The 22,045-nt window shown below is 36.9% G+C and overlaps 2 protein-coding genes across 2 annotated transcripts; one reads left to right on the top strand and one right to left on the bottom strand.

Moving 5' to 3' along the window:
* Nucleotides 1-7,235: 7,235 nt before the first annotated feature.
* Nucleotides 7,236-8,206, bottom strand: LOC128864034 (seminal metalloprotease 1-like). The gene is made up of 2 exons (XM_054103507.1): nt 7,909-8,206; nt 7,236-7,819 (listed from the first exon to the last, which is right to left on the bottom strand). The coding sequence occupies exons 1-2, from the start codon at nt 8,120-8,122 to the stop codon at nt 7,275-7,277; spliced, it is 759 nt and encodes a 252-aa protein (XP_053959482.1). The 5' UTR covers nt 8,123-8,206; the 3' UTR covers nt 7,236-7,274.
* A 7,157-nt stretch (nt 8,207-15,363) lies between these two features.
* On the top strand, nt 15,364-16,412 carry LOC128863873 (seminal metalloprotease 1-like). The gene is made up of 2 exons (XM_054103253.1): nt 15,364-15,642; nt 15,738-16,412. The coding sequence occupies exons 1-2, from the start codon at nt 15,417-15,419 to the stop codon at nt 16,283-16,285; spliced, it is 774 nt and encodes a 257-aa protein (XP_053959228.1). The 5' UTR covers nt 15,364-15,416; the 3' UTR covers nt 16,286-16,412.
* The last annotated feature ends 5,633 nt before the right edge of the window (nt 16,413-22,045 follow it).

Below are 22,045 nucleotides of genomic sequence, written 5' to 3'. Positions count from 1 at the left end.
AATGTGTTAGTGTTTAGTCTACAGTCAACAACAACAATGAGTAGAATGAGAACACAAAGGGTTTTGGTAGAGCGCGTGAATCACAAGAAACGAGTTGAAGCAACAAATGCTTGCCTGTATGAACTCGGTCTTACTAATACTTCTTAAGTGCTTCTAAACAATTGTAATTTTTGGCACCTCTTTTCCAGCGCTACAAATATATATTTATTTTGACCAGTTGCATCAACTATTCGCCACTTGCTAATGAATGAGACCCAAAGAAATTTTGAGCATTTATTATATGGAAGAAAATGCGTCAACCAGAAAATTAATGGGCTACAGATGTGCATATCCAGTTTCTTTTTTTTAATTTGATTAAATAGCTTAAAATTTTGATAACAATTTGAAACTTTGGCTTGTGTAATTTTTGTAGTAGCATGAGCTAAGGTTAGGTTAGGTTATGGTGGTAGTCGGTCCGTATGACCAACTCACTTAGACCTTACAGATCCATTGTGATATCACTGTACGACACGGGAACCTTGTTTATTTAGTTTCATGAAACCATTTTAAGGCTCTTATGAAGCGCAGGATTGGTCTACTCCCCGCGCCAGATAGTTCTGTAAGAGAATTGAAAAAGTGCTTACCTAGACAACCTGCTCTGGTTTTAGCTAAGGATGGACAATTGCAAAGGAAGTGCTCTACTGTTTTTTCCTCCTCCTCATCTCTACAGCTTCTACAATATTCATGAGAGAATACTCCTAGTCTCAAGGAATGCCTTCCAAATAGCCAGTGGCCGGTGACACAAGTCACGACCTTCGATATATCTTCTCTTGCGAGGCTAAGCAATTCCTTTGTCCTTTTCTTGTTTATTTGTGGCCATAGTAGACTGGCTGTTACGCATGTATCTTCATCTTCCCATGCCCTATTGGCCTCTTGGGTAATGTTGTTTTTTGTGATTAATTTACTCGTGGCCAAAGGTATTCCATTGGTTTTTCTATCACGAAACAGTTTAAAAACAGTACCTTTTCTGGCTAGCTCATCAGCTCTACAGTTTTCCCCAATATCTCCGTGTCCCGGAACCCAAATAGGGCTGACCTTGAATTCGACGCTAATATCATTTGGGGCTGCTCGGCATTGCTGTGCAACCTTTGATCTTAGTATAGCCGCATTCATTGAATTAATGGCCGTTTGACTATCCGATAATATATTTATAGTCGTTTTTGTTACGGCATGCATATTTAAGTATGTAGCCACTTCTTTTATGGCTAGAACCTCTGCCTGACAGACGCTACAGTAGTCTGGTAGTCGAACGGATAGTTCCAGTCCTAGTTCTTTCGAAAATACTCCATAGCCAACTTTATCGTCTAGCTTGGAACCATCTGTATAAAAATTGCATTCCCCTCTTCTCCATGGCCTTGGTGTCTGCTACTCCCGTCTTGACGGTATACTTGTCTTGAAGAGCTTATCGAAGGTAAGTATAGGAGTAGAATAGTCGATTTCTTGTTTGTGACTGCTCAAAGTGTGCAAAATACAGGTGTGGCTAAGCCGCCGTTCTTTCCATAGCGTCATACTTTTGAGTCTAAGCGACGAGGCGGCGGCCAGGTTTTTCCTTACGAGATTTGGTGCAGGCAATTTGATTAGCACCTCTAGCGCTTTGTTTGAGGTAGTCCTTAAAGCATCAGAGATGCATAAAAGAGCTGTCCTTTGGACCTTACTCATGATTTTAGCGTAACTCACCTTTAGAGCAGATGGCCGCCATACAAGTATTCCATATATTAAGATTGGTCTAACTACCGAAGTACTATATAGCCGATGAGTAATGCGAGTTGTTAACCCCCATTTAATACTGATCGCTCTTTTGCAAGTATGTATATAATGTAACGTTGGCCTTTTTTACTCTTTCCTCAATATTAGGTTTCCTAAGTCCTAGTCTCAAGTACTTGACATTCTCTCTCAAAGGAATCTCCACTCCATTAAAAACCAGCGGGGAGATTATAGGAAGCCTATGCTTCCTTGTGAAGAGAATTATTTAAATTTTTGCGGGATTTATAGCGAGCTCCCTACTCTCAGTCCAGCTCCTAAGCTTGGCCATATTAGAGAGCAGAATGTCAATGAGGGTGTTTGGATATCTGCCATTAACAGCAATCGCTAGGTCATCTGCGTATGCAGTGACGTGGTAATCCCCTCTCTCCAGGGCCAGCAATAGCGAGTTTACCTCCAAAATCCAGAGGAGAGGGGAGAGGATGCCATCTTGAGGTGTGCCTCTGCAGACCTGTCTGCTTAGAGTAGTGCTGCCTATATTTGCCGTTTCCTTCCTTATGACGAGTATTGCTTCTATCAGGGCAAGAACGTGTGGTTCAACTTCAAAGTCTTCTGAAGCAGGATGAGCTAAACTTTTATTTTTAAAATTAAAAAAAAAAAATTAATTGATTAATTAAAAATAAAAGAATAATCAACACTTTGCAATATGCAGTGCTGCTATTATTCTGAACGCGAGTGTATATTATTTATGTACGTTTATTTCTCTACGCTGTTTACGGACAATGAATGTCCTTTCACTAACGATGATAAATGCCTTAAATTTTCATTGAATGCTGTCTTTTCTTTATGATACTCATTTTTGGAAATATTGCTGTTATAAATAATTTTTTACCGCCAAACGAGAGAAATTTCTGTACTGTTGCATGTTGTTGCTGTTAGTTGCGTATATTTTTCAACAATTTTTGTAGCTATTTACTTCTTTAGTTTTTTCCAAATATATTTATTTCTTTATCAATTCTTATTTTACCCACTTCAAACTATCCTTCATCCAGATGTAATGTGAAAACGTGTGCCAGCGGCTTTACCAATCTTCGACGCACTTCTGATGTGCGTCTCGAGCTCTTCCAGCGATAAGGATTTTACTTTTTCAATTGTGGCTTGTACCTTTTCCGTACTTGTATGAGTCTTTTAGACACAGGAAAAAATTAAAGCGAGTCAAGTCTAGGAAATACTCTGTCACGGCATGATTATGGCGTCGCTTTGCATAAAAATTCAGAGGCAACAATGTGTGAGCTGGCGAATAATCGTCCTGCAATATTTGCGACTGATCGTTTCGCAATTCCCAGAATTGTATTGCTTTGCACAAATAACAGATATTCCGGATGATATTCCTTATTGACCATACGACCTTCTGGCAAGAGTGTCTTTTATATGCTGCATCACATCATCATATTTTAGTCGAAGAAATTAGTGGGCAAAGAATTCGCATTTGGCGGAACTTGGCGTGGCTTTCTTAGGTATTAAAACTTCTGATCACTTCCATAGGTTTCGACGGCATAATCATAAATGGTTAGAATTTAAGACCCTTTTGAGCAAATCTAGATCGTAGCTGTTATTATTAGTGGGAAATGCCTTGAATTCTGCAGTACAATAATATATACAACTAGCTTTACCCACGGCCCCGTCGTAGGAGTAGTTTTGAGGGATTTAGGACATGTATATAAAAAAATTTCAAACAATAATTTCATAGAAAATATTTTTTTATTAATAACCATAATATTACAATACCCGGCAACCGTTGCTATGCCTCGTTGAATAAAATCAAAACAACCAATCAGTAAAATATCAAGCAAAATTATTTTTATTAATTTTCTATCTCAAACCGTTTTTGAACTTTGCATTTGGGTCATAGTTGAACAGCTTATGCGGATTATGAAGTCTAGAGAGTGCTATAAATAGTGGGAAATAGGAAAAACTAAGATTTTTTTTGATTAAATTTAAGCAAATATTCGATTATTAGTGACGAATGAGAGTGGTGGTGCGGCCTGGGGGCTGTGGGAAGGGAGTTACATCATAAAAACATGCCTATAACCTTCATTGGGTGAAAATATGAATGTATCAAAATTTTTACGTCATTTGGTGTTGTCGTTTCCTAGTGATACGCGGAAAACGTACAGACATTCACCTTTATAGTATAGATCCACAAAAATATACAACAAATTCTGGAAAAAATGTGCAACAAATTCTGACCAGTCTAAATTCCATTGGACCATAATGCTGTATTTTCAAATTTTTGTGGACAAATCGTTACAGAAGTAGTATTCTGGGTATTAAAATCCTGTACACAATTTTACTTTGGTCCATAATTCTATACCGGGAACAGAGTCAAATTTCAGGCAAATTTATTTTATCTCCTTCAAAATATGACCTGTCTGAAGCAACACACATGTGCCAACGTTTAACCCAGTCCTCTATGCATCCTGGTAGGCCGACGAAGAGATGGCCGTTCGAAACATTACGTGCTTGCGTGATGAATTAAAGAAAAATTCCTAACTTTTATAACATGTTCAGTGTTCATACTCTATAAATAAAAGTTAAAACGTTAATTTCCAAGCCATGTACATTGTTCTTTTCCCCTCACATATTTTGAAAATATCGAAAAAAGTACCTTTGCCTTATTGAATGCAGCTTCCAAAATATTTAGCCAAACATAAGTCAGTATAACCAAAATGTTAGCAGATAAATAACCTTTCAAAATCTTGCTTATCTTTCAAAATCCATGCAAAAACACCGTAGCAAGAGCTCTCCAAAAAAAAAAAGACCTATCTTACCCCATTCTACTCTACTCATGGTGCACTAAGCCTTGACAATCGAAGAAAACAGTCAATTAAACATTCCCGGTACCTTTTGATTATAGGGTATATTTTCAATGAAAAAATTTAAATTTGTCGAAAACTAATTAAAGTAAAAATAATTGGCAACCAAACTATTCTTATAGCAGACATGATCTTAGCTCAATTTGTTTTAATTGGTTTCTCGAATATATTGGGAATATACCTCTGATTAGCCTATGTCGCTCACTTCACTACCTTCGATATTTTACATTACCGTTATAACTTAACTTTTGTTATTTTTTCTAGAGCAGCATTTATGTAAGTAGCTTGAAGGATTGTCCTATTGGTTATGCTTAAGGGATGCCGGTGGTCTAGATCTCAAAAACTAGGGTATTTTCAGGATTTTTTTTACAATAAAATAATGAAAAACGTAATTTAAATTTTTTAAGCTTTTAATTTTTCTTTTACATACAAAAATGAAAAATATATATATATATTTTTTTAATTTTAATAATTTTAATAATGACGCTGAAGTTGACGCTCCCGAAAAATTGGACATGGACGGCGTTGTCCATTTTGGCTCTTGCATTTATCTGAAACACAAAAACCAAAAAAATTATTAATCAGTATTTTAATTCAAACTTAAAATAAATATATATCTTTTCAATATTTTTAAATATAAATACATAGTTAACTAATTTTTTTGGCCGTACAACAAATTTAAGAGGTGGCTTAAACATTCACAAACAAAAGTAGGTAGGTAGAGAGGGTGCCCCAGGCTGTCGAAAAACGGAGCGCCCAGTGACCTTAGTCGTCTAACTGCCAAACCTGGACATTTACAGAGAAAATGCTCCACAGTCTCCTTTTCTGAAAGGTCCTCACAGCTTCTGCAATGGCAACCTTAGCTTTTCCGCGCGTGTGCCGACCGTCGAGTGATCGGTAAACACAACCACGAGTTTGGAAATTGAATGGCGAAGAGTGCAAATGACTTTCTGAGCCCTTCGTATACCGTATTGGGGCCAAATGGTTTTCGAAATATCACATGAAGAATTTGTGCTGTTCCCCTTTAACAACTCCCAGGGGGATGCCAATGACCGGGTAGGAAGTCTCTGAGGCCAATTCAGTCCCCTTTCTGGCAAGCTCATCAGCAATTTCATTTTCCTCTATGTTCCTATGTCCTGGAATCCAGATTAGAGAAATGTTACCAGCACACCCAAGATATTTGATCTCCTCCTTACAGGAGGTTACTAATTTCGTTCCGCACCATGGCGCCGTCAAAGCTTTAATCGTATCTTGACTATCGGAGAAAATATTAATATCTTTCTCGCTCTCGCATTCCCTAAGCATATTGCATGCCTGCAGGATCGCAAAGACTTCTGCTTGAAAAACACTAGCAGTAAGGTGTTTGAAGTCAAGTATCACTCCGATGAGAGTGGGAGAACATGGTTGTTTAATTTGGGAAGTCGAAAGGGTGGAGGTTTATATTTTCTGGTAAATAGCACCAGCTCCGTTTTGTCAGAGTTTACTCGGAGGCCGCAAGTGACAGCCCAGCGACTGAGTACAGCCACAGTGACCTTTCCAAAATCTCAGCTATGACTGAGGGAAATGGTCCCGATACCGTCAGGGCCAAGTCATCGGCGTATGCTACTACTTCAACGCCACCCTTATTTAGCATTATCAATAACAACTAGGCAAAGTAGGGACGAAACCCTGCGGCATCCTCCTGTGAACGAATCTAGTGAATTTAGCTCCTCTTGCGACCGCATTAACTTTCCTACAGCCAAGCAGGGCCGAGACCCAGAGACAGATAGGCCTTTCCAACAAAAGTTTTCATAGGAGAATTTCATGAGGATTATTTTTTAACCTAACTTTCCACCCATATTTAGCTCAGAAATTACTTTTGAATAGCCCAGATTGGGTTTAGAATGTTCAAGGATCATCAATTTAAATTTTTCTTTTTCACGGGTTAATTTTACATATGTTTAGTCTAAAATGGCTTATTAATATGATATCTAATTGAAGGAATATATTTTTCAGGAGTGCTCAGTAAGGAATTTGTTTTTGTCCTGCAAAAAATATATATTTGCGATGAATTATAATTTCAAGATACCCAAATAGGTTTTTTGATTTTTGCATCTTTCAGCTTCAAACTAAAACAAAAAACCAATAACCCTAAAATTCCAAAAATTTTTTCATGCCCTTTATTATTTAAATATAATAAAAATGCTCAAAAACTGTAGCTCTTTTTTCAATATATAATCCGTAAAAAATTATTTAGTCTAATCGTCGTTGCATCGGTCAGAAATGTGTCAGGCTCGTTATTTTTATTCTTTCCGCTGACAATGTCTCTCATTTTCTCCGTGCAGAAATAGTTCCGTTCTTTACATGTATTTTTGTGTATCTTGCTGACATTTCTTTTAATTTTCTTGTACCTGTGTATCTGCGCTTGTCTTGACTTTTATGCTTACTTTGTATTTTATTCCACTTAAATATTATAAGTTAACTTTTTAAGCCTCTCCATTAATGTTATGTTTCAGTGAAAAGGTCTCGCATTATCAACCGAACAGTAAACCCCTGTTTAACTGCTTTAACTCCACGTAATCGAAATCACTCAACATTCAGTCATTTACCTACGCTCCGCTTTTTAAATACCCGCACAGTAGTTTTATTAATTAGATAAGAAAAAAAAAAATATTGCAACTACACCTTTATTGGGCAGTGGTACATTAAATTCAACTTATTGATATCACTTTTGCTCATACCACGCCGCTGCCCTATTACAGCGCCCTCCTCCTTCAGTGGTATAATAGTCTTTTCGCCATTCACCGAAAATGCATACTCGCCATAATGCAATACACTACCATAATCGTATTCCTCATCGTAATCATCGATATAGTCCTCATCATATTTCTCGAAATTAAATTCCATGCCCTCCTGAATATTATCAAATTCAATGCGTACGTAGTCGTCACGATTTGCGGCGCTTTGCATGTGGAAGAAGCCGAGTGTATGCAGGAATTCGTGTACGATTGTGCCGAGACGGAAGCAGCCAGTATCCAGAGGATAGATTTGAAGATTGTAATATTGAATGCCATTCAGCCAGCCAATACTCGAATAGCAGCCGCCATCACTGCCAGTTATATTGACGTAATATTGCTGGTCTTCGCTGGCCTCTTGGAAGCGAATGCAAGAGAGGTCCTCTATGATTTGAATGCCGCGTAGAATGTGATTCCTATGCGCTTCGTCTATATGTGCGTGCAATTGAATAATTGAAATATGTATTTCAAATAATTGAAACATTTAGTATAATGAAAACGAAAAAATTTTTCTTTACCAAAGAAGCCGTCGTTGATTTTATAGTAGACAGTATTATTTGGCCAGCGTAGAGTTTCATTGCGGTAGCCATTGCGCTGCGATGGGCTCAACACGATATCGCCTTGAAAGTAGCCAGCTATCAGTTCGGGATCGTCGAGCATTGACTGGCTTAATGGCGCAGCCAAGCAAGCTGTGATTATGCCAAGCAATACAAAGGCGAGGAAGGCCTTCATTGTTTCTTTTGTTTGTATTTGAATATTCACACGCTCACGCGCTTAGTGTTTTCTACCGCAACTGAATAACTGTTTATTAATACAGCGCTCGGTAGCCCGGATTAATGAGTTCATAAATATTATTGCGCTAGGTTTATCAATTTACGTGGATTTGGTGGTGTATAATTACACGAACATAATCGAAATAGTTTATTACGTTTAGCCAAAGTGGTGTCGTGTGTATTGAGTTAGTATCTACATTAGGGCGGCTTGATTTAAAAATCCCTCATTGCTCTGTGAAAATCGTATTCTAGGGATCAAAATAAGAAACTTTGCCGAAGGAACCATACCTCTAAAACGAATTCTGATGTCCCCCAATTTGGGTCGAACTTTTGGGTAGGGGCAAATTTTAGAAAATCCCACTTTGACCCATTTTGAGTGCTCCAATCGACGGCCGATCCACGCATGCCAGTGGCACACCCCCTGTAACTCCCCTGGGGGGTCCCCATACAATCATTTCAAAATATCACCATTTTTGGCCTTTACATGAAAAAATCAGCTAAATGGCTATGTTTTTTCTTTATTTCTTTTACCATCCTAGTATGATACTTCTCATCAATTTTATCTATCGTTAAAGTATCATCTTTTCTGCCATCGAGTGAAAACGCTAACAAATTGGTATCATCTAACCGTTTGCATTGCATTCCAGTGATACCTTAATTGTTGAAATGGTTGCAAAAAACGCGCATTTCTTAAGAAGACCCCTACCCAAAAGTTCGACCCAAATTGGAGGACATCAGAATTCGTTTTAGAGGTATGGTTCCTTCGACAAAGTTTCTTATTTTGATCCCTAGATTTGCCTCCCCACAAATCGACCCGGCCTAATGCATATGTATGTATACATTAGGATGAGCAAAAGAACAAATTCTTTCTTGATGTTTCTCTTTAAATGTTTTCCATGGCAAAAAATAAGAAACCCATTTTTTTTATTTTTTTTTATTTAAATATTTACTCGTATTTGCAAAAACTTTGAATTTACTCTATGCCTTATTTAAAAAAACAAAATATTAACCAGTTCTTAAATATACCCCGAAAACCGCTCAAAATTAAAAAAAAAATTATATTTATAAAATTTTGATGACAATTTTAAATAATAAATTTTAAATAATAATTAAAAATAAAATATACCTATCTTGTTCGTTTCTTGTTTATGTAATATTTACTCGTAGCCAACTCTTTGAAAATTAAAAGCCGCACGAAAACGGGTTTGACTGAACACAAAATTTTGTGCATATTTAGTTATTCAGTCTACAAGTTCTCCTTACGAACTAATCTAATTTAACACAGTTAATAAACTTAATTTAAGTCTTTATAAACTGGTATTAAAGTATATTTTCTATCTTCCGTCCATACATCTACCGATTATTTCATTATAGCCATAATTAGCTCCATGACAAGTTTCGATAAGTACGGAGTAACAAAATGCAAAGAACTGTAGAATTCGTCGCAATCAGGTCTATGATTTATTACGTTGTAAACAAAGTAGTAAGCAGTCCATTTGTGGAACAACATCAGCTTGGTCAAACAGCTAACAGAAGTGTGCGTGCCAATTATTTATTTATATTAAGCGCCTATGCTGCTGGTTCGAAGCCCCATCACGAACGATGGTGCATTTTTCGTTATAGAGGTTTTTAGAAGGCAGTAATCAGATACACCAATACTTTGCTATTTGGAAACTAAAACCTTGCAAATAATTCCTGAAACAAATATATACGCATAACGTTTTCACTTACGATTTTAATTTGTCCTTTTTTTAGTGAGTGAAAAAATTCATCCCACCCAAAAGGTGGAATTAATTCGTGAACGCTTTGGTTATTGGTCGTTAAGAATATTTGTTCTCATCGGATGCCGCATAATTTGACAATTGCCCAAAAAAGCACCAATAATCGTGTGGATTGGCATAAAGAAATTCAGCTGTGATGGTTCAAAACACATCTGTGACATCGTAACAACTGACGAGTTTGGATCCATGCATATGAGCATACAGGCATATGAGGAAACAAAACAGCATTCGACAGTATGGGTGTTACAAGACGAGCCTAATCCAACAAAAGTTGTTCGCGGAAGAAGCAACTCAAAGTAAATGGCCGAATAGCCGGCTGGTTTTGTTTCTAAATCTGGTTATGTTGTAACTGTACCATTAGATAAACTTAAAATAGGCAATCCAAGTAAACCAGTTCTTGGCCAAAAGTTTTTGAGGAATTCAGGAAAATCAACCGCTCAAGACGAATCAGCAAGACAATGCGAGCTCTCACGTATTGGCTTACGCAAGAGAGTTTTTGAGCGTTAAAAATGTCGATTTAATGGACCATCCACTTAACAGCCCCGACTTAGCAACTAATGATTTCTTTTTGTTCTCGAACATCAAAAATAAAAGTATAATAGTGTATTGTATAGTTTGTATAGGCATATTGACTTCCATGGAGAATACAACAAGGCTTTTCATTATTATTTCACTGTGTTTTAATTATTGGGAGTAAAATATAAAAGGCAACCCTAGCATAGCAAATAGCGTCGGTTAAGGCCACGGTTTAGAATACACCTTTTCTATCATTTTGGTATTATATTCCCTCATTGGCCATCGAATCCTTAAAATATTTCTTACATTGCCCCTATTTTATTTATAAATAGTTGGCGTTTACTTCCTTCTTTTGGTTTTTGGCAGAATTCTTCTTCTTGATGTTTTCCACGCATGTTTAACATAGTTTTACTCCGCCTATGTACGGTAAATGGTTCTTTTATGAGAAGTTTTTACATGGCAGAAATACCAACAGGACCTATTGCTATTAGAACATCCTATTTCTCTGAATTGGTGCTTTCTGCCCGTTTCGAAACTGTGCACTTCCGCATAATAGCCATGCACCAATTCATTCGACTACGATAGGCGCCCGTTTTGTGTTCGTAAAAATTACACTACTCACAAAAGAAAGGAAATGTAACTAGGACTATATACTACAAGGTGAAGTCCAAAATAAACAAGACTGAGCTAAAATAGAAACGGAAGGAGCTTTGTTCTGGTAACTTCGAGTTTATTTATTCAAAATAGGCCCCTTTGGTCTCGATACACTATTTTGCGTGATCTAAAAGCTTTTCGAAAGAGTGTTTCAGATCATTGACCGGAATGTCCTTCAAGATGTCGGTTCAAGCCTTCTGAATGGCCTCTATGGACGCAAAACAAATTCCTTTCATGGCCAAATGCAATTTTTCGAATAGGTAGAAGTCAAAGTGAGCAATGTCAGATGAATACGGTGAGTGATTGATGGATAAAATACGATTTCTAGTCAAAAAATCAGTCACAAGAGTGGGTCGTTGAGATGGCGCATCATCATACAATAAGCAGCAGCTTCCTCCTTCGCTAAGATAGAAAATTGCATTGACGGTTTGGCGCGGACTCTTTATGGACAATTCCCTTAGAATCGTAAAAACAAATGAGAATCAACTTGATTTTTGACTTCTCCAAACGCGATTTTTTGGGTGGTGGCTCGTCTGGGGCCCTTCATTCGGAACTTTGACGCTTAGTTCAGGTTACCAGTTACAATGTTGTAAAGAACGTTCTCGTATTTTCTCGCCTCTTTAACTAGGTCTTTCGATTGTTGAATTCTGAGCAATTTTTGGTCCTCGGTTAACTTGTGCGGAATGAAACGTGCACAGACATTTCGTAAGCCCAAATGATCAGTTAAAATACGATAAATCGATGTTATAGAGATATTCAAGTCCGCCTCCGTGAATTTCAACGATGATTTCGGTTCAATTTTGATAAATTTATAAACAATTTAGATGAAGCTTTCAGTGATTACTGATTTTGGGCGGCTCGTATGTTGACTGCCATTTATGTCCTCACAACCATCTGTGAAACGTGTTAACCACTCATGAGTTCTGGCACGAGATAGACAATCAGCGCCATAAACTTTTTTCATCAATTCAAATGCTTCGGTAAACGTTGTACCGATTTTAATACAAAATTTGATAATACCTCTTTGTTCGAAACTCATTTTTGTACGAATAACACAAACATACCGACACTTTAGACGCAAGAACTTCGTTTCCACTGAACTCAATGTCACCAAGCTTTCACTGGATGTCAACTAGGGATGTAACTTTCAACGCACTAACTCATTAAAAAGATGAGAGTCTTTTTTATTTGGGACTTCACCTTGTAAAATAAAGTTCCAAAATATGTATGTACGTTAATAACTGCGCACAAAATCCTCCGATTTAATGGGCATTGTTCGTACTTGGAAGCGAATCTCTCATGGAAGGTTTCATTTCAACATAAATAGCTTAAACTTGCAAAAAGAGCGTGCCCATAAGTCGGAATTTGTTAAAAAGTAGCGCGGTGAATTTTCAAACTGTAACAGAGAAAGAAATGCTTAGCCGATTTTAGTAATATACTTTTTTTGCCATAAAACTTTGAAGTGATTACTATTACTGCGTAATAAAAAAATGTATCAATTATTTCCTATCACTATTAAAATTCTGAGAACAAAGTTTCAATGTTAAAAAAAAAAAACCGTGTATGCGTGCCGGGTGCCAAACTCCACTAAGAGTAAGATCGAACAAGTAGACAAAGCAGTGATGAAAGATTTATGTTTTGTGATTTCTATATCTGCTGAGTTATTATTGAGTGGCCCACTATTACTTCACATATGTTTTGAGCTAAAGGTAGAGCAGTGCCTGTTGAGTATTTGCGTTAGTTTCTGTGCTTAATTTTTCTTTAGATTACACATCAATAAATAGTTTTCTCTATGTTCGTGGCAAGAGTTCTCTACTCAAAAGATTATACATAGGGGAGGGAGCCCAGCTGTGACGCAGGCCCAGTTGTGATGCAGCTAAATATTTTTGACATGCGGTATGAGAATCACAACAATTGGTGTGACATTCCTTCTCATTTTCAGTGAATTTCTTGACGTGCGTCACAACTGGGCCACTTTTTTTTCGGCCTAAAAAAAGTTATCCTGAATAAATTTGTTCCAAAATTTTTTGCGTAACTCAAATAAACATACTTTCTTTGGAAAAAAGTTGCGTTTGGTTAATATTTAAATGTTAAACTTCTTAATTTTTAATTTTCCGGAACTGAGGAAAAAATTTTAATTTTTTCCAAAACCCGCATCACAACTGGGCCCCCTCCCCTACTTATACATATTGCCCCTTCGTTATATGTTATATATGTATGCGAGATTTCTAGATAGTTTTTTGAGCGTCATTTATGGCTACCATATCGGTTTGGCTACCGCTAATCGTATCAGTTAATGGTAGCAGTTCGTAAAGCCATAAATTCTCGGTTTATTACAGTTTAGTATAATTTTAGTGCAATACAGTTGAAATTGATAAGTTGGTGATGCTTGCGAAACCGATATGTGTTTGCGCGTGTCATATCGATTCGAAAGCTATGGGTTCCATACCAACTTCTTGCTCTCAAAACAACTAAGCAGATTTTATTTCTATTTTTATTAGCGTTCGTCTCTCAGCTAACAGTGCATGGCAGACTGTTTGCTTGCAAAAAAAAGCAAAACAAAAAAAAAAAAAAAAAATATTTTAAATTTTTATAAAGCTATTGTGTTCACACTAACAGCAGCGCAACATTAAACAGTTGTGCCTATTTATTTACTTCTTTTTAACTTTTTATAAAAATATAGTTCATATAAATATATAAGTTCCTATCATGCCGTTGAGCAGCAAAGGGCCGTAACAAGTTTTCTTCAAGCTGTTCTGTCATTTGCATGAGTTTTAGCTCATGACTTCCAACTTAGCTGGAAATTCTTCATTTCGATTTCCAGCTCTCTTTCTCTACGTCTGCTGCCTTTCGAGTTCCATGTAATGAGTCGTCTAGCAATTTCGTCGGATGGGTTGCGTAGCGTTTGGCCAATCCAATTCCACTTACATTTTACAATTTCTGTATTTATCTGTTGCTGCTGTGTCAAGTGCCACATGTTCGTCATTTGTATTGTATTGGGTCAGAAGACTTTGATGATTTGGCGAAGACACTTATTGAAAAACAATTGTACGTTCTGGGTGTCTTTTGGTGCTGCATTCAACGTCTCACATCCGTACAATAGTGTTAATTTTTCTTTCGATTCGAAGATTTTTAGTTTTGTAAGGCAGGAAATTACGCGTGAGTTCCACATTGAGCTTTTGCAAGCGGGTTAATGACATTTGCTGCATAGCCGCCACATTCGTTAAGGATGGAGCATAGGTCGCAGAAACGGTCTAAATTTTCCTATGACTTATTGTAGATGAAAAAATGGCTCCTTACATTCGGTGTTAACTTGAAGGGCTTTAGTTTTGTCAACGTTTATCTGCAGTTATATTTTCGTTAATTAACCACCAATTCGATTTTCCTTGCAGCGGCGCATTGCAAAGTTTGTGCATATTGGATCATTTATTTTAAAGTTCGGATTTATTTGTTTTTCAAATATGTTTATAAAAGTATTGGTCATTATACTACAAAAACTATGCAATTCGAAGTTTGAAACTTTTAAGATAATTTAAAAAAAATTTTTAAATTTCATACAAATTTGAAACTTTTTACTCAGAATTTTCGGAAAAATTCTGGGTATGCAGTTTTGTAGGCCATTCAATTTTGGTATAATAATGTGCCAATTTAAAGTAACTGACAATTGACGTTGATTTTTTATAATTTTGTTTTGAAGGTCTTGTAAAGAATGCTCGAAAATTTTTTATATGTAGAAAATGCAAAAGCAGTAAAAAGAACTCTCAAAAATTAATGCGATTTTCGTGCTACTTAAAATTTATAGTTTATTAAAACAAAATTCAATTAACTATAAGACTGCGTACTCAACATTTTTCCAGCAATTCTGTTTAAAAAGTTGAGAATTAGTTTGAACTTCTTTAAAATTTCTACAAAGTTTGAAAATTTTATTTAAATGGCTTTTGTTGTAGTATAAATTATGTTTTTCTAAGAAAATAAAAGAAAAAACAATAAAAAAATAAATAATTAAAAACTAATTTCCAATATGTGGCGCTGCTTTTATTAAAACACAGACGCGTTTACACTTATTATTGTACCGAAAAACTCTCTTGTGCTCGTGAAAATGATTAGAGTAGTTCGGCCTGAAACTGGCACCATTTTATGCACTACTCTCACTTCTTATTATTAAGTTTATAATTATATGTGAACTATTATCACGAAATTGAGAAACAAATTTGGCTAAATAGCATTCATAAGCGGACATTTAGTTGATATTGAGAACTCTTGCCAAACGCCTGTTCGGCTTTTGAATAAAATTTTTCCAAAATGAAGATTTTTTTGGGCTTTGCGCTACTTTCGGTAGTTGGTGTTTGTCTGGCGGCACCGCTAAGCTCAACAATCGATGAAGATCCTGAGCTGACTGCTGGTTATTTTGAGGGCGATATTGTGCTGAGCCCCTCGCAGTATAACGACATGCGTAATGGTTTACGTAGCGAAACTCGACGCTGGCCGAACAATACAGTCTACTACAAATTCCACGAAGGCGCTTTCGGTAAATTTGTGCGACTTATTTTACTTTTCCTTAGCTATTTGTTACTTATTTCCAGCTAATCCATACTCACATTTTTGACTATTTCATTGACTTAGATGAGGCACATCGTAATCACGTGTTGCGTGGCATAGAAATCTTGGAAGCGGTTTCGTGCATTCGCTTTAAGGAAGCCACCGAAGGCCAAGAATATTTCGTCAACATCACTGGCTTGAGTGGCGGTTGTTATTCGAGCGTTGGTTGGACGAATAGCATTCGCTCTGTCAATCTTCAGGTTTATCCTTTGGATAAGGGTTGTTTCCGTCTCGGCACAATCGTACATGAGTTCCTGCATACACTCGGTTTTTACCACATGCAAAGCGCCCCAAATCGTGATGACTACGTACGCATTGCTACCGAAAACCTTATCTCTGGTACCGAGCACAATTTCAATAAATACGAAGAAGACTTTATCGACGATTTTGATGAGGAGTACGACTATGGCAGCGTGTTGCACTATTCAGCGTATGCATTTTCGGCTAATGGTGCAATGACTATAGTGCCGTTGCAGGAGGATGGAGCCGCTGTGATGGGCCAGCGTCGTGGTTTAAGCAAAAGTGATATCGTCAAATTGAATATAATGTATCGTTGCCCGGTGGTGGTATAAATTAACTAGGGTCTCATTAACAGATCTTACGTGCGAAGACGGTGGTGGAAGATTCAATAAAAAATTGTGTTAAGAAAAAAGGAAATACTCTTCTTGAGATGAAAGTTGGTTTATTTTTATTTTAGTCAAATATGAGGTATTATTCTTGAAAATATTATTGTAAAATTGTATTTTTTTTAAATCCGATAGCATTAACTTGAGGCTCAAGCAACAAAGAATTTAATTAAAAAAAAAAAGTTTTCAAAGGCCTTTGCAGATTGCGCAGTCTTCTGTCAGTATTGGAATATGGTTTACTCACTATTGTCGTCTCTGCGACCAACCCCCAGAAACACCAATACACCTTCTCCTTGAGTGTAGGGCTTTAACGCGGAGAAGATTGAGGTATTTCGGTCAATTGCAGCCAGAAGAAGGGCTCAGTCAAACCCAGCTTTAATTTAATAAGGGAACTTGGTTTGGATGATCTACTGCGATGAGTAGAGGGCACAAAATACCATGTTTTATTTTGTTTCACTATTGCTGAAAACGTAGTGAGAGCCAAAAGCTCCATCAAATATGCTCCTGCGTAGAGACCTTATTTTTTTCTTCTTTCTTTGCCGGGACGGACTAGCAAACTGGCACTCAGACAACATTAAGTCCATTGTACTGCACTCGGGTTCCCTTTTTGATTTTCTTTAAATCTACCCAACATTCCGAGAAATCTGAGTAGATCCTGTGATGCCAAGGATCCAAGGTGGTCGCATCTTAACACATCAGTGCCAAAGACCTCAAGCCGGATTCGAGCAAAGGCTGTCCAGACGCACAGAAAGTGGCCCGCCGTCTCCTACTTCTCTTCACATGCTGGGCAGAGTGCGCTTCCTGAGATGCCCACCTTTTCCGTGGCCTTTGCCCATAGAAAGTAGCCCGTCATCAGCCCAACCAGTTGCCTGCAGGCCCCTCTGCTTAGTGATAGAAGAAATTGCGACAGTCGGTTGAACATGACAGGTAACATCAGTTTTGTCCATTTGCAGCCCCTCTCAGTCTGCCTGGCTCGCTTGTAGGTTAAAGTACTCATTTGCTAACCGTGGCTTTGATGGCTGCAGAAGGGAGTGACAGAACGGGCTCCGGGCCAAGGAAGTTGGCCTCAGAGCCCATCCTAGCTAAAGGTCTTGTTATCCCCGATGCCCGGGACTCATATTAGCATCTGGATATTATGTCTACCGACATAGTTAAGCCTGGATTTACAGTACTTAACTACCCTTGAATTGGTTGGAGAGCTGTCTAAGGGCATGAGCGCAGCTTTGCTGTCGCTGTAGACACATACACATCTGTTTTCCACAACAAAGTTCATCGCTTATTGAAAAGCATACACCTCCGCTTGAAACTCAGATGCGCATATTCCAAGAGCAAAATGTAGTTTTGTTCCGCTGGAAGAGATCTAGTAGGGATATGAAAGTGGGCTAAATAGGGAAGAACAATAAAATTCTCCTTTAGTTACAGTAAAAAAAAGGTAATGAGAGCATAAACCTTCTATTCTCTAGAGACTTTAAGTTAACTAAAATCAAACGGGGCTTAGAGGAAGGGCTAGGATTTAAGAATTTTAATGACTCGAGAGCATATTTAAGAAACACCTCCGCTTTAGAGCGAACAAAGAAAGTAAAAAGTAATTTGAGAATGGAAGGGTTTGAGAACTTCGAGCCGTATAAAACCTAAGATTGAGTAAGAAGTGGGTACAACCAACGTCAAATTACATTTCGCATTAATTGGGTTTGAATACAAAAAAAAAAAAAAAAAATCATTTGCATGTTAAACTATGGAATTTATATGGTACATTTTTGAAACTGATCATTGACTTTTACTCATTTTATGATGAGGATATGAATATAAAACTACAAAGGATATATCCCAGCTATTCATTTTTTTATTAGCACAGATTTTACTCCTTTCTGTTGTAAACCTGAGCTCAAAACATCTTTCAAAATAGTTTTGCAATATCCAAGTAAAAAGTTAACAATATCGGCGAGTTTTCTAATGAATAACAATCAAAAAGTTTTGAGCACTAAATATTCGGTCGTCGTAGCCCTATGGATTTTTGCGTGACTACAATTCTAGACGGCTCGTACTCGAAACTCACTGTAGAAATGAAACACCAAACGATCGGAAAATGTTTTTCTAATAGCGGTTGCTCTTCGACATGCAATGTAGTATATTTCCAAGTGTATTTCTGCTATGAAATAGCTCTTCATAAAAACTCAACTCCCATTTGTAGGCGACCATTTCTGAAACAAGACGCACACCACAAATTAGAGGAGGAGCTCGGCCAAACACCCAATAAAGGAGTGCTAGCATATGGCATAAGAATATAAATTATACTTGCCTTCTAATAAGGAATTTTCATCAAAGCAAAACACACACAAAAACAAGCAAAAAAATGTAAAGTTTGTCACAAAAGAATTTCAAGGTGTGTCATACCCTGTATTCACCCACCTATGTCTTCCTTCTATTAGCAATTCACGGTCTTTAGACTAAGTTGGTCACCTTCCTAGTCAATTGAAACAGCTACTCGAAACAATTCACACGCCAAAGCACCTGATTTGCGATAAAAGAAAACATTAGTAAATGCAATTTACGAGTGTTAAATTGTATTATCTTGGACATAAGATACCTTGACTATTGGTTTCAAAGCGGTATAATTTATTGTAGTTGTAAAATATTATTTCTACTTATCTTTGGGAATATATAAAAAAACAATGCATTACGCGTAAAAGAATTCACTCATAAAATGACATACTTAGGTATTTAGCGCAACTACAAGCCAATTTTGGTCGGGCTATGCTCCCGGGAGGAGTGAACAAGGAAAAAAAATGTTTATGGATACATATATGAATTGGTGACTTTAGTACTGTGGTACGTCGCCGTCGATATCCGATAAGGCTATAATAAAACTGATCAATTAAGTTGCAGCGAACGTTCACCACTCAACTCAGTAAATTTCTCTTATTGGGATGGCAGTTGAAGAGTTGAATGGCCGGAGTTATTAACTAATATTTTGTGTTTCCAAAAAAGAGGGGAGAAGATTAGGTACACAATCTAAAAGGCATTTGCGGCAGCGTAGTTTTTGTATGAGTTGTCAATTTTTTTGTGCAGGAGAATTGAGAAAAAAGGGCATCGCATTTCTATCTCTATCAGCGTTTATTCGAGCACAAGCAGACAAATTTTTAATAAAAAGAGTTTTCATCTTTATCAATATTTGATTAGAGTAAAATATTAAACTATGAAATGATCAAAAGAAGTGTGTCATCCTGAAAGCGACAGACTACAGGTATCCCTTGTATAACGCGGTCTTATACAACGCGGTTTCGATATAACGCGATTTGGAAAAATTAGGTTTCAGTACAACGCGAAATTTAGGCTTATATAACGCGAAGGGGAAAATACATAATTATAAAATCTGGTAACACTAATTTGCGTACCACATATATATAATATGTAATGTATTTTTAATGTAAACCGGGAATTACCCTTTTTTGCCTTCACAACATGTGTGAGTATACCAGAAAAGGAGCTTAAAAAAACCACCCACCAAAAACTGATAACAGATTTTGCAATTATAAAACCAGTAGAAGAACCACAAGGTCCCACAACTAGTTTCTTATCCAATAGCGAAAACTATGTTGAAGAAATATCTTCTGATGAAGCTATTGCTCCCCCAAAACGCCCACGTGCAAAGATCTTTGAAGACAGTGAAACAGATTAATTACCATAAGAAGTTTGAAGAATAACAATAAAGTTTTTAATAAACCTTTAATTTGTTTTAGTTTGTTTTTAAATTTTTTAATGTGCACATAATTATTTAAATTTGGTTTTTTGAATTTTGAAATATGTATGTACATATGTATTATTATTCATATCTTGTGTTTTTAATTGTATAAGAAAGTCTGAACTTTAGTATTGAGTTGAAATATATGTGCATCTGTTATTTTGTATGTGTTTGATTTAAAAAAAACCTATTGGAACATAACCCCCAAATTTATATGAAAACTATGTTTTAGATAACGCGGAATTACATAACGCGCAACTCTTCTGGAACGTAAATATCGCGTTATACGAGGGATACCTGTATATGCCTCTCTCGTGGTATATATATGTATATTAGCGCGGGTCGATTTAAAACTCGCTCATTGCTCTGTGAAAATCGTATTCTAGGGATAAAAATAAGAAACTTTGCCGAAGGAACCATACATCTAAAAGGAATTCTAATGTCCCCCAATTTGGGTCGAACGAAAAATCCCTCTTTGACCCATTTAGAGTGCTCCAATCGAGTCCAAATGTATGACCGACCCCCACTAACTTTTGACGGCCGATCCGCCCATGCCAGTGGCACACCCCCTGGAACTCCCCTGGGGGTTTCCCCATACAATCATTTCAAAATATCACCATTTTTGGCCATGAGAAAAGAAACTAAAAAGTTCGACCCAAATTGGGGGACATCAGAATTCATTTTAGAGGTATGGTTCCTTCGGCAAAGTTTCTTATTTTGATCCCTAGAATATGATTTTCACAGAGCAATGGGCGATTTTTTTGCCTCCCCACAAATCGACCCGGCCTAATATATATATATATATACAATTGGTGCGCACACCCTTTTTTGGATGTTTGGTCGAGCTCCTCCTCCTATTTGTGGTGTGCGCCTTGATGTTGTTCCACAAATGGAGGGACCTACAGTTTTAAGCCGACACCGAACTGCACATACTTTTACGAGGAGCTTTTTCATGGCAGAAATACACTCGGAAGTGTGCCATTGCCTGCCGAGGGCGACCGCTATTAATAACACTTTTTTCTTCATTTTGGTCTTTCAGCGAGGCTCGAACCTGTTTTCTCTCTCTCAAATCCGAATGGCAGTCACGCAGCAACCTATTCGGATACGGCGCGAGATATTTTGATTTAGCCACCATTTAGTTTCGACTTTGCATTTCCATTTGTGTCGGCCTTTTCAGAACTCTGGTAAAGGAGTAATATTAAATTCGGAAAAGGTCTTCGACACTTAACTATGGGGATTTATCAAAAAATTATGCTAAAACTTGTTACTGAATCTTTAAGAGTAGAAAATATTGGACTCGTTATATAAGGTGGTGCAGTATGAATCTCCCTATTGGAAGATTTTATAATTTTTCAAAATGTCGTACGTGAATCGTATTTGACACTTATGAACTAGAAAGTTGTAGTAAACATGGAACGCATAAAGGTCAAAATAAAGATTTGCAGCATTCAAAATTATTATTATTTTTTTATTGAATTAAAAGGTTATGTGGATGATTAATTTTGCGCCGCCTACCCACTTAAATTTGAACACAAACCGACTGAATTCCTAAGGCATTGCTTAATGAGTATATAAAAAGTTTTTCCTTTTTTAATTTGTGAATGACTCAGAGCAAATTTTTGTACTTGGGAACGTGCGGTGTCAAATCAATAAGTTAGTTTCTTTGGATACACCAGTTTTTCAACAATCACAAATTATCGGCGTAAAGTATATAAATACTTAAGTATGTATTGCTCATATTGTCTAGTATTATATCAGATTAAATGTTTATTATAAACGTCATTTTCGCAATACTTTATCGTAACGATTTAAAATTGATAAATAAATTTAAAAGCGCCAATGCAAATAAGGGGGCAAGAGAACCGAGGAAGAAGTGGGCTATCTAATCAAGGCCAACGAATTCGCAAATGCAATAAGCCTGTCCGTTGTCTAATTGCAGTGACAGTTACTTTTGTAGACTTGAA

Source organism: Anastrepha ludens, chromosome 5 (assembly GCF_028408465.1).
Source record: "Anastrepha ludens isolate Willacy chromosome 5, idAnaLude1.1, whole genome shotgun sequence".
NCBI lineage: Eukaryota > Metazoa > Arthropoda > Insecta > Diptera > Tephritidae > Anastrepha > Anastrepha ludens.
This window is presented reverse-complemented; position numbering and strand designations above follow the sequence as displayed.